The sequence below is a fragment of the Staurois parvus genome, unplaced genomic scaffold (genome assembly GCF_062004578.1).
Source record: "Staurois parvus isolate SC_StPar_1 unplaced genomic scaffold, SC_StPar_1.0 ptg000025l, whole genome shotgun sequence".
Classification (NCBI taxonomy): domain Eukaryota; kingdom Metazoa; phylum Chordata; class Amphibia; order Anura; family Ranidae; genus Staurois; species Staurois parvus.
Window position 1 is genome coordinate 20,318,881 of NW_028317821.1, and position 12,855 is coordinate 20,331,735.

At 40.4% G+C, this 12,855-nt stretch overlaps 1 protein-coding gene across 1 annotated transcript in view; it reads right to left on the reverse strand.

Annotated features, from left to right (window-relative positions):
• LOC149471981 (uncharacterized) overlaps positions 1–12,855 on the reverse strand; it is a 344,746-nt gene that overhangs the window by 35,253 nt on the left and 296,638 nt on the right. The window contains exons 22-23 of the mRNA XM_089652739.1: positions 6,667–6,747; positions 2,083–2,160 (exon numbers count right to left, since the gene is read on the reverse strand). Coding sequence (XP_089508865.1) covers positions 2,083–2,160; positions 6,667–6,747 — 159 coding nt within the window. The remainder of the gene's footprint in view (positions 1–2,082; positions 2,161–6,666; positions 6,748–12,855) is intronic.

The following is a 12,855-nucleotide window of genomic DNA, read 5'->3' on the forward strand; positions in this document are numbered from 1 at the left end:
CCCCGAGACACCTCAGCTGCGGTAATGGCCGCCGCCAATGGCGTGTAGCTGGTGGAAGAAACAAAAGAGTAGTCAGACAAGCCGGGGTCAACAACAACAGGACAAAACAGTACAGGACAGCAGACGAGAATCACAAGCCGGGTTCAGCAACAAAGGGTCAGATCAAAGGAGAATACAAAGAATAGTCAAGTCACAAGCCGAATCAGAATACCAGGAGAGTCACGAGAGTCAGAACAGAGTAATAGTAACACAAAGACACAAGACACAAGTGCAAAGAGCATGTGCGGGCCACAGGCTTATATGTCATCAGCCACGCCCCTCTGGGGGGTGGACCTCAGAGACCTGAAGGCATAAAAAGGATTCCCATCATGCACAGCAGAATCCAAGATGGACGCCAGCACATGGAGTAACATAACCTCAGGGAAAAGGTAGGACCTTGACACAGCTATAGAGACCAGCGGTGGATCTGTAAGTACTGTCACGCCGGAGGGAGAGGAGGTGGAATGTCCGGGGTGAGTGGAGCTAAGCTAGTTTGCGGCCATCTTGGACAGCTCCATGCATGCGCCCCCTGTTATTTATTTTTCATCCTCAAGATGGCAATCTATCATGATCCACACTGAGCAAGTGCGGACGTCAGAGTGGATATGATGGCATCATGACGTCATTTGCATTATAACGCACGTGTGTACTGATGTCATCACATCACGCACATGGTGGGTCATTTTGGGCAGCCAGGTTATAAAAAAAAGAGAAACAAACAATAGACGCCATTTACTCACCATGTGATTTGAAATTTACTTTATTTCAGTTGCACGCTTTATTTTCTTTTTAACCTTACTTCATTCCTGACTAAGCTCTGATTTGGAGCAAAACATGTATGGTTTCTAGTCTTTGATTTTGGGAGCACTTTTTTTTCTAGGAGAACACATGGTTATTCTTCTCCTCAGATTTTTCTTTGGTAAGGAGTATTGCTCACACTTGTTGATCCCTATAGGCAGTGAGGAATATTTTGTGGGTATTTATTTATTTATTTCAGGTACTTATATAGTGCCGTCAACTTATGCAGCGCTTTACATATATATTGTACATTCACATCAGTCCCTAACCCTCAAGGGGCATACAATCTAAGGTCCCTAACACACATTCATACATACACATACTAGGGACAATTTAGACAGGAGCCAATTAACCTACCAGCATGTCTTTGGAGTGTGGGAGGAAACTGGAGTACCCGGAGGAAACCCACACAGGAACAACATGCAAACACCAGACAGGTGGTGCCGTGGCTGGGATTCAAACCAACGACCCTAGTACCGCCAGGCGGAAGTGCTAACCATTTAGCCACTGTGCTCATATGGTATATGGGGCTCATCCATCAATGGTTCAGCTTTATTGCCACATGAATGAGTGTGCCCATATTACATATCTGTAGTAAGACAGACTGTGTGGTCTAATATATTTAGCTGGCCTTTGGTACCTAGGGATAAATACCATTGTACAGATAGATGTTCTAATTGCTACTAGGGTTTATTCTCAAATATAGTAGGCTTTGTTGTTAAATAATTGAGTTGTTACTGAAAGGCGAGCCTGCACATTGGAGGAAGAGAGAGGAGTAAAGGGAAAGTGGATCCTGCTAAAATGAGGGTTTTGACCAATTTAAGTTGCATTTGCATGGGCATTTAGCTACGGTGTGAATCCCAGTGGCAGGAATCTACTGATTCATGCTGCTGGATTTTTGTCAACATACATTATTTTTAGCTGTGTATGAATAAAAGTTATGTTTTAGGGCTTAGTGGGTTCTGTGCATAGAGATATTGAAGTACAGCTCTTGCATTGATTTATCATTTGATCTGTTGGTCATATATATGATTTTATTTACAACTGAGAAAGACAAATATGTGTGACACATTTAAAGAAACAAAATGTCAAATATTATGGAAGATTATGGTTAAATAAAAAAACATAATTAGGTAAAACAGACAGAAGCATTGGACACCATAAGAGTGTGACCTCAGTAGTATATTTAAAATAAGATGATATATGCACAATCAACTGACTTATGACTTAAAAAGCAAAGATCACCTGTTCCCTCGTTTATCACAGATGTTCACATCCAAGCCATTGCTTAAAAGGTAATCAACACTTTCTAGGTTTTTTTTCCTGTAGATATGGAGATGAAAAGTAAAAGGATAGATGTTACCATTAAAATCACAATCTATCACCAAAAATAAAGCAGACTTTAATGTACAGCTTGAAAATGCAAATGCAAGGTAATTTGTCATGCACAAGAATGTAAAAGAACTATATAAATATTCAGAGATTTTCCAAAGATTGATGAGAGTGCAGATTTCTTACAAATAAATATCAAAGAAATGGTATTAGGCTTGTCACAACTTGTCCAAAGATAGCTAGGAATCAAAACCAAGGGTATTTCCTCAGACCTGTTCTTCTTTAACAAGGTTTTAAAGTAGGGCTCCGATTTCCCTCAGGTAACTTGCAAACTTCTTTTTGTTTACTATGTCAATGTTAGTGCAAAGGTTAAAGGCAAATACGTTTTTTTATTGAGTTTAAAAAGTATTGAGTATTGAGAAATAACAATATGAAACAGGTATATGAATACATAGGAAAAAATGGCCACATAAATATACATACACTATATTATCAAAAGTATTGGGACACCCTCCCAAATCATTGGATTCAGGTGTTACAATCACATCCATGGCCACAGGTGTATAAAATCAAGCATCTAGGCATGCAGACTGCTTCTACAAACATTTGTGAAAGAATGGGTCACTCTCAGGAGCTCAGTGAATTCAAGCACAGTACAGTTATAGGTTGTCACCTGTGCATTAAGTCCATCTATAAAATTGCCTTGCTACTAAATATTCCACGGTCAACTGTTAGTGGTATTATAACAACGTGGAAGCAACTGGGAAAAACAGAAACTCAGCCACGAAGTGGTAGGCCACATAAAATGATAGAGTGGGGTCAGCGCATGCTGAAGAGCACAGTGCACAAAGTAGCCAACTGTCTGCAGAGTCAATAGCTAAAGACCTCCAACTTTTTTTTCCATAACCGAGCAGCTGCATCCAAGCCTTACATTGCAAAAGTGCAATGCAAAGCTTCGGATGCCGTGGTGTAAAGCACACCGCCACTGAACTTTAAAGCAGTGGAGCCATGTTCTCTGGAGTGACGAATCACGCTTCTCTGTTTGGCAATCTTATGGACGTTTCTGGGTTTGACGGTTGCCAGGATAACGGTACTTGCCTGACTGCACTGTGCCAAGTGTAAAGTTTGGTGGAGGGGGGCTATGGTGTGGGTTGTTTTTCAGGGATTGGGCTTGGCCCTTTAGTTTCAGTGAAGTTAACTCTTCAGGCATCAGCATACTAAGACATTTTGGACAATTTCATGCTCCCAACTTTTGTGGGAACAGTCTAGGGATGTCCCCTTCCTATTCCAACATGATTGCGCACCAGTGCACAAAGCAAAGTCCATAAAGACATGGATGAGTGAGTTTTGGATGGAGGAACTTGACTGGCCTGCACAGAGTCCTGACCTCAACCCGATAGGACACCTTTGGGATAAGCTAGAGTGAAGACTGCGAGCCAGGCCTTCTCGTCCGACATCAGTGCCTGACCTCAAAAATGTGCTTCTGGAAGAATGGTCAAACATTCCCATAAGCACACTCCTAAACCTTGTGGACAGCCTTCCAAGAAGAGTTGAAGCTGTTATAGCTGCAAAGGGTGGGCCAACTCAATATTGAACCCTATGGACTAGACTGGAATGCCATTAAAGTTCATGTGCGTGTAAAGGAAGATGTCCCAATACTTTTGGCAATATAGTGTATACGGAGCTATGAAAATGAAAGAATAATGGGTAGGTATCCTGATGTATTACACAGATAGGTGGTGTACCTAGTAAGGGCAGAGTAATGTGTAGTGCACAAACCCGCTATGTAAAAGGAACATGTAAAAGGCAAGAGGGACCAGTCCAGATTCAACACTTCGATATGTATCATATCAATAGGTATTACAGTACATGTGTGTGTGTATATGTGTATGTTTGTATATATATATATATATATATATATATATATAGAGTTGCAAGAAAAAGCATGTGAACCCCTTGGGATTACGTGGAGTTTTGCATGAATTGGGCATAAAATGTGCTCTGAATGTCATCTAAGTCACAACAATAGAAGAACACAGTCTGCTGAACATAATACTACACAAACATTAGATGTTGCCATGGTTTAATTGCACATAACATGTAAACATTCACAGTGCAGGGAGGAAAAAGTATGTGAACCTTTGGACTTAATAACTGGTTGACCCTCCTTTGGCAGCAATAACCTCAACCAAATGTTTCCTGTAGTTGAAGATCAGACCTGCACAACGATCTGGAGTAATTTTGGACCACTCCTCTTCACAAAACTGTTTCAGTGTAGCAATATTTTTGGGATGTCTGGTGTGAATCGCTCTCTTAAAGTCATGCCACAGCATTTCAATTGGGTTGAGGTCAGGACTCTGACTGGGCCACTCCAGAAGGCGTATTCTGTGCTGTTGCAGCCATTGTTTGGTTGAATTACTTGTATGCTTTGGGTCATTGTCCTTTTGCATCACCCATCTTCTGCGGAGCTTCAGTTAGCGGACAGATGGTCATACGTTTTCCTGCAAAATGTCTTGATAAACTCTGGAATTCATTTTCCCATCAATGACAACAATCCGTCCAGGGCCTGGGGCAGCAAAGCAGCCCCAAACCATGATGCTCCCTCCGCAATGTTTTACAATGGGGATGACATTTTGATGTTGGTGTGCTGTGCCTTTTTTTCTCCACACATAGTGTTGTGTGTTCTTCCCAAACAACTCAATCTTGGTTTCATCTGTCCACAGTATATTTTGCCAGTAGTGCTGTGGAACATCCAGGTGCTCTTTTGCAAACTTCAAACGTGCTGCAATATTCTTTTTGGACAGCAATGGCTTCCTCCGTGGTGTCCTCCCATGTACTCCATTCTTGTTTAATGTTTTCCGTATTGTAGATGTGTCATCAAAAATGTTAGCATGTGCCAGAGATTTCTGTAGGTCTTTAGCTGACACTCTGGGATTCTTCTTTACCTCATGCAGCATTCTGCGCTCTTGCAGTCACTTTTACAGGACGACCAAGCCTAGGGAGAATAGCAACAGTGCTAAACTTTCTCCATTTGTAGACAGTCTGTCTTACCGTGGACACATGAACATCAAGGCTTTTAGAGATACTTTTGGAACCCTTTCCAGCTTCATGCAAGTCAACAATTCTTGATCGTAGGTCTTCTGAGAGCTCTTTTCTGCGAGGCATGGTTCACATCAGACAGTGCTTCTTGAAACCAGTAAACCCAAAACAGGTGTGTGTTTTTTAAGGGCAGGACAGCTGTCAGCAACACATCCAATATCATTACAGTGATTGGAGTCAAGGTTGGCTCACTCCTGGCTCCAATTAGATCTGGGAGAAGTCATTAAGCTAGAGCCTCACATACTTTTTCCTCCCTGCACTGTGAATGTTTACATGTTATGTGCAGTTAAACCATGGCAACATCTAATGTTTGTGTAGTATTATGTTCAGCAGACCGTATTCTTCTATTGTTGTGACTTAGATGACGTTCAGAGCACATTTTATGCCCAATTCATGCAAAACTCCACGTAATCCCAAGGGATTCACATACTTTTCTTGCAACTGTATATATATATACATATACACACACACATACAGTAACTCGTTCATTTACTTCAGTTATTCATTGTCATAATATTTAAAGTGGAATGTAACCATGGTGGGGGTTGTCAGAATGTGCCATAATATGCACATAGGCACAGCATACAGGTATATTATGACACACCTGCCTCAGGGTCTGCTCTCTTCCAGAAATATCAGGTCTGAGCTCCCTGCAATCACTCCTTCTTTGCCAGTACCTGTTATTTTCCTATTGTTAGAGATCCGGCATCTTCTTGCTTTGCCCATTTGGCATGTACTGATGATATAACTCCCACTCTGGATTTACAATCTTGATACCTGGCTCCATTCCCACCACCTGTAAATGCTGGGAATGGTCTGGGGCTGTACACTGTGCACGTAGTAGTCAGTGTACAGATTCAAACAAATACTAGCAGGTAAGAAAAGAGTTTTTGGCAGGAATATAATTCGATTCTACCAAAACTCTACTTGCTGTCAAATTTTGGTTTTTAAGGTTTACTTCCTCTTCAAATCCTGAAGCTGTCGTACCTGGCAGACTTTTATGACTGGCAGAGGTGGGGGGAAAGGGAGAGCATAGTCGGATGCTCCTGATGAGTGCCCATCACGCCAATCACACTCTGTAGCTTAATAAATTTAGGGTGCAGTGTGATACATTTAAAAATCCTCAGCACTTCCAATTTTTTCCCCAAGGGAATTTTGGGATATTGATGTCAACAGTTTACAAGCAAACCTTATCTGCCCAGCAAATCAAGAGAGGTGGAGGCTGAGCTTGGAGGAGATCTGATGAAATCAAAGTCCTTATATGCATCTGGAATACCCAGTCAGCTTCAAATCAGGAGGTGCTAGAGAACAAATATTTTTATATTTATCTTCACAATAGAATAAATTGGTTGAACTGTTGTTTTTTGTCATTAAAAATAGGAAAGATGATAGACTTACTTTTCATCTTGATTACACACCATATCAAGTAATAGTTCAATATCTTCACCGTCTTTTAATAGAAAACCATTTGAAATCAACCTGAAAAAAAGGGGTCATACCAATGAAAAACAGTATAAATTTGCTAGATAATTTAGATTTTACAAGATAAATAGCCATGGGTGCAAGAGACAAGCAAAGCAAATTAGTATTTATTTATGAAAACTGGAACACAATTAAATAGAGCTTTAAGTAAAGCTGTTGCCCAGAGCAACCACAAAGTTGTCATCTTTCTTTTTCCAGGAAACTGCACCAAGAAATCTAATTACTAGTGCCAGCAGCTCCATTTGGTTCCATTTTATTTTGTTTTAATTTGAATTAATTCATTTAGCCTTAATATGTAAACCATGATGGATACATAATCATAATATTTATTTTGCAGCAGCACACATTTATCATGCTTACAGAAGACTTATCACTAACCCTACAAGTCTGCATGAATAAAATGCTGGTGTGCCATATTTAAAACTGTATCTTTGATTATAAAATCAAGCAGTCATTTCTTTAAAATTGGATGCTATTGAGTAGGTATCCACCAACTGATATAAACAATTTTGTTGAATAGTCTCTGGAACACGGGAGGCCCTGTAAACGTAAAACTAGAGGGATGCCCTAGCTCCTAATTGAACTGTGTAACTTTTGTCTTTTTATTTACTAAGCAAGTCTTAAAGAAAAAAAAAAAAGCATGAAACGCAGGTCCTCTAATGGTAAAACAAGTTAAGATGTCTTAGAACATGATTAATGAGAAACTCTCTGTGATACTCTACAACTCTATGTCTAATGTTCTGTAAAGGTCACCCCCGTTCAAGTCAGGCAATATAGCTTAGCGTAGAGTAACCTTTAGCAATCCCCATTCCTTTAGGACAAGAAGCCTAGTTTACTATTACACTGTTACCCCAAGGAATGCCATGTTCACTGGCTAGGAAGTATAGGAGGCTGAAGAAAGGAAGAACAAGAGAATTCCTGTTGTTCCAGGAGTCCAGTTGTCCACAGGGGGTGGCTGGGACTGGTGTCTTGCAGGAATGTAGTCAGTTGGATGTGCAGTTAGATCAGTTCAGGTGGCAAGTAGCTACATGGTCAGCAAACAGGCAAATGATTGGTCTGGGCAGCAGATAGAAACATGGTCAATAAACAGGCAAGGCTCAGTACGGGCAGCAGACAGACACAGAATGTAGTCAAATGGATGTGCAGTTAGATCAGTTCAGGTGGCAAGTAGCTACATGGTCAGCAAACAGGCAAATGATTGGTCTGGGCTAGAGATGAGCGAATCGAACCAGGCGAAGTGGAATTCGTTACGAATATCGGGAAAAATTCGATTCGCATCGAATCCGAATTTTAGTCAACTTCGGGTGCACGAATCGAATTTTTCCCGATCAGCCGGCAAAAGTGTCACTGCAGAGAGCTCCGCTATTTCTGACAGTTCTGACAGTTCATTTACAGCGGTTGAAACATTGTATCTATTTGTTTCCATTTAGGATACAGATGTTTTTATTCGGAAATAAATAGATACAATGTTTCAACCGCTGTAAATGTGAAGGAACTGTTAGAGAACTGTCAGAAATAGCGGAGCTCTCTGCAGATACACTTTTTGCTGTACTGAAATACTTCTTCTTTTCATTCTCCTTCTTCTTTTCATTCTTCTTCTTCTTCTCATTCTTCTTTTCATTCTTCTTCTTCTTCTTTTCATTCTTCTTCTTCTTCTTTTCATTCTTCTTCTTCTTCTTTTCATTCTTCTTTTCATTCTTCTTCTTCTTCTTTTCATTCTTCTTCTTCTTCTTTTCATTCTTCTTTTCATTCTTCTTCTTCTTTTCATTCTTCTTCTTCTTTTCATTCCTCCTCTTCTTCTTTTCATTCTTCTTCTTCTTCTTTTCATTCTTCTTTTCATTCTTCTTCTTCTTCTTTTCATTATTCTTCTTCTTCTTTTCATTCTTCTTCTTCTTCTTCTTCTTCTTCTTCGTCGTGCCCCGTGACTGCCCAAATGAGTGAAGTGTGCGGTGATTCTAAGATCGACGGCACTCATCTGCATGTCATACTGACTGTCAGTATTATTTCTCTTCCCCAGCAGACTCCAAGGGCATTTAAATTAAAGGTACAGTGTTCTGCACTAATATAAAGGCTCTCTGAAGCCTAGAAACCCTTTAAATAAGTTAAATTCACGGCGAATAAATTCGCATCAAATCGAATTTCTCCCGCAAATTCGGCGAATCGGCCGAATCGAATTTTTGAATAATTCGCTCATCTCTAGCCTGGGCTGCAAACAGAAACATGGTCAATAAATGGCAAGGCTCAGTACAGGCAGCAGGCAGACAGAGTGACTGGCTTCACTATTAGCCAGCTATTGTACATGTTCACAGCAGTACAATCTCACCATAGTGGCCCTGTACTTGCTCTGGTGACAGTATGTAAAAATAAAAAATGACAACAGCAGTAAGATATAAATTCCCTAACATCATTTAAAAAACTTTTGTCTTTGTTTACTACTGTAATCACTTTGATTGGTCACAGCGATCACATGGCACAGGACCAATTAAATTAGCTCTATAACCCAATTTGTGATCTGCTGTATCTGAGGGACAAAGCAGTCATGGATCATACTGCTGCACTCTAGAGAGTGTGCACAAGCAGCTCATACAGTACAAGAGGATGTACGGGTATGTCCATCTGCATCGGTGCTGCTCTTGTCTTGCCGTTTATGTACATAGGCTAGGCAGAAAAGTGTTAAATATTGTGTAATTCAGTAAAGTGTATTGTAACAGAAATAAAGGATTACTGGGCAACAAAAAACAGTCATTGAGTTTTAGGTAATTTTTGTGCCTATGTTTAAGAGGATCATATTGGGAAGATTATGCCATCAGTCTTATGCAGGCAGAAGGAAGGAACCCTTTCCTCAGAGATTACTTTGTTTAGTATAGTGCTTTTGCAAGTCGGGTAAAAGACAGCAGAGAAGATAATCTATGTGAGACTGAGATGTGTTTTTACACTGGAAGGTAACAGATTGAGGGGCAGCAGAGAATTGTTCAGAGGAAGACAACACAGCCATGTATACTGTACATATGGACAGGTATCAGGATTTTAATAACTGTTTTTTATGGAGCAGCATCTGAGTTCCATAAGCAGACACTGACTGTAGAGGATGTCTAAACCAAGATGGTTCTGCCCTTCTCATCCTCCACAGTTATTACCTTTTGTATCACTAGACCTTCTTTCTTAGATTGCATGCGCTTTAATATTGAATTGTACAGTAACTGTAGTGTCTGTGTTCATTTTGTAAAGCACTGGCCAAACTGTTGATGCTATATAAACTGTATAATAATAATAATAATAATAATAACAACATAGCTGGGGGAGTATTGATATCTCTTTGAGAATAATAGCATGCACCTAAAATGAAACAAATTGATGCTAAGACCATTTGGAGGAATAATGACTATTAAATAGAACTAAAGGCAAAACACTTTTTATTTTGAATAGAGTAGGGGAGGGTAATAACTCCTGTCAGTTTTTTTTTTGTTTATTTGTTTTCTTGCCATCTGTGTTCCTTTGGGAAGATTTCCTTTTACTTCCTGTTCCATAGTGTCCCCATTGAAAGATTTCCCCTTTATTGCTTCTTTTCTGGGGATAACCCAAAACCTGGGATTTTTTTTCACTTTCACATCCACTGATAATGTGCCTAACAGGGGCACATACAGTAATACAAATCTATTAGGTATTCTAATCTCTCTCTATTCTGTCCAAAACAAAAAAAAAAAAAAAGATTTGCCTTTAGTTATACTTTAACGTTCAACTTAAAATTATTTTAAGTTGAAATTCAATGGGGTAGATTTACTAAAACAGGTGCAGCTGTGCATGGTAGCCAATTAGCTCCTAACTTCAGCTTGTTCAATTAAGCTTTGACAATAAAACCTGAAAGCTGATTGGTGTCTATGTAGAGTTGCTCCAGATTTGAAATCTCCAATTTTAGTAAATAACCCCCAATCTGTTTATATTTTGCCTTCCATGATTCCTTCCTCCCCCATCATTAAAATTAAAATTGTACATAAACACTTTCCATTTTTATTATGTGAGATGGGGAAACAGCTCTCATTGTGAATTAAATGTTTTGAAATGTTTTACTGACATTCTGCGATTTAGCCACAAGATGTCACTGTTTTTCTAACACAGCCTCAGACTGCATAGATATTTCTATATTCAGGAAGGGTTGGGGTTTTTCACATGGGAGCTCAGTGAACAGGAAGAGAGACTGCAGCCATGTTTTGATGATGGTGAAGGAAACGAGCCTTGTGAGCAGAGAATCCATTGGCATCCAGGTGTGAGAACTGCAGCTAGTGAAGCTGATGGTGTTCAAGACGCTGATCCTGTTCAGAGAAAGGAAGATTGCTGCTAGGAAGGCTGATGAGATCGCATGCTTGTTGGAGAGACATTTGTTCTGTTCTGAGTCACCAGCGGATGCAAGGCAGACCCGGGTCGGTAAGATTGTGCACGCACCTCATTTCAGTGTTGGTGCCTCCAGAGACTGAGACAGGCCTATAGTTAGTTAGTTAGGGTCTCTGTTTGTGTCAGGCCACAAGTGTTGTTACTGATCATTGGAAGGACTCCACAACTTAATGTGACATTTCACATTGGAGAGCTGATAAAATCCCACAAACTCAAGCCAGACTGGCATTTTGCTCAGAGGGAATACTCAGGCACGTGCTACAGGACCAGTTATTGGAGGGGGAATACTGTAGATTTGTGTAAGATTGTAAGCTGTTGTGCTGCACCGCAGGCTAGCCCATACCATACACCCATAGTGTTGTTAAAACATACACTAGATGGCAGTGTCCTACAGAACAGTGGCATTCATATTCTGTATAGCAGCCCCATTAAACTTGTATGCTGAATCGCAGGACTTTGCTAAGGAACAGTGTGGTAGAAGACTACATTTCCGAGAGTAGCTGGATTGTGAGGGGGGGGTTATAAAAATGAAGGCCTGGGAGATGAGACAGCAAGGAGAATCTGATGATCACTGACCTTGTCGCATCTGGGAGAAAGTTAATCTGCTAGCAGGTGACCAGACAGAACGTTGCAGTTGGGACCAGAGAGTGTGTGGAGACCTTATCAAAGGCGAGAGAGAGACCGCCAGAATTCACCAGACATCGTCCCTCTGGTGCAAGAGTCACAAGCATTATCAAGGACAGGGAACACTGACACCTGCTCTATCTTTGCTATTTTCCTGTACACAGTTACAGACATTGCACATAGTTTTTAGAAGTTGTGGCCTAGTTTTTTTTAGCTGCTATTGCCTGAATACACTTAGCACAGCCTTATCATCAGAAATGATAGCAGGACACTCGGTCCACAGGCCCAACCACTGCTGTGTCACCATGATCATAATTCAGTCTGCTAAGGAGGCCTTTTCCCTATTGTGCCAAAAGTCTTGTAGACCAAAGAAGAGTTGTGTGTGCCAACAACTACTTTTACCACATTGGCCAATTGTTGCCTTAGATTTGCTAGTGACTAATATCTTATTAACTTTACATCTGCAAAATTGCTGCTGACAGGAGGAGTGTTATTCTTCCTTCTCTTTATTACACTGTTCCTCAGATAGTTATAATCCACCCTTCTCTTTACTGTGCACTAACTGGGCCCCATCACATGTGCAGAAGACTCTTCCTTGCCTTTAAAGCATATTGGTTGTTTTGGGCTCTTTTCTTTATATCATGCTATTTCCTTTCCATCAGGTCCTAAGGGCCTAAAGTGAGCTAGTCTACCTGTTTGATAGTCCTACCTGTTCACTGGGGTCTATAAGACCACCTCAGATTGAAGGTATTGGGTTAGTTCCTGAAAAGCAGGCCTGCTAATACTAATTGAGATTCTGTAATAAGTGTTGTGTTTTCCTTAAGCTCAAACTGACAAAAGTAACAATTGATTTTACACATTCTAATTTTGTTTGTGCTGTGTAACCAAGCCATATTGAAGATTGCAATAAACGTCTTACTGAGTTTACTTCAGTCTGTGTGTGAATTCACTTTCTGATGGTGATTTATTTCAGTTAAGAGTGTACTGTGGTGTCAGCAGGGGTTGGGCTTTCAGAGTGGGCTCCAGAGCCACAGGGAACCCAAAAACAATCCAGCAATTCCTAAGGGGGTAGTGCTACACCCGTGTTTTTTA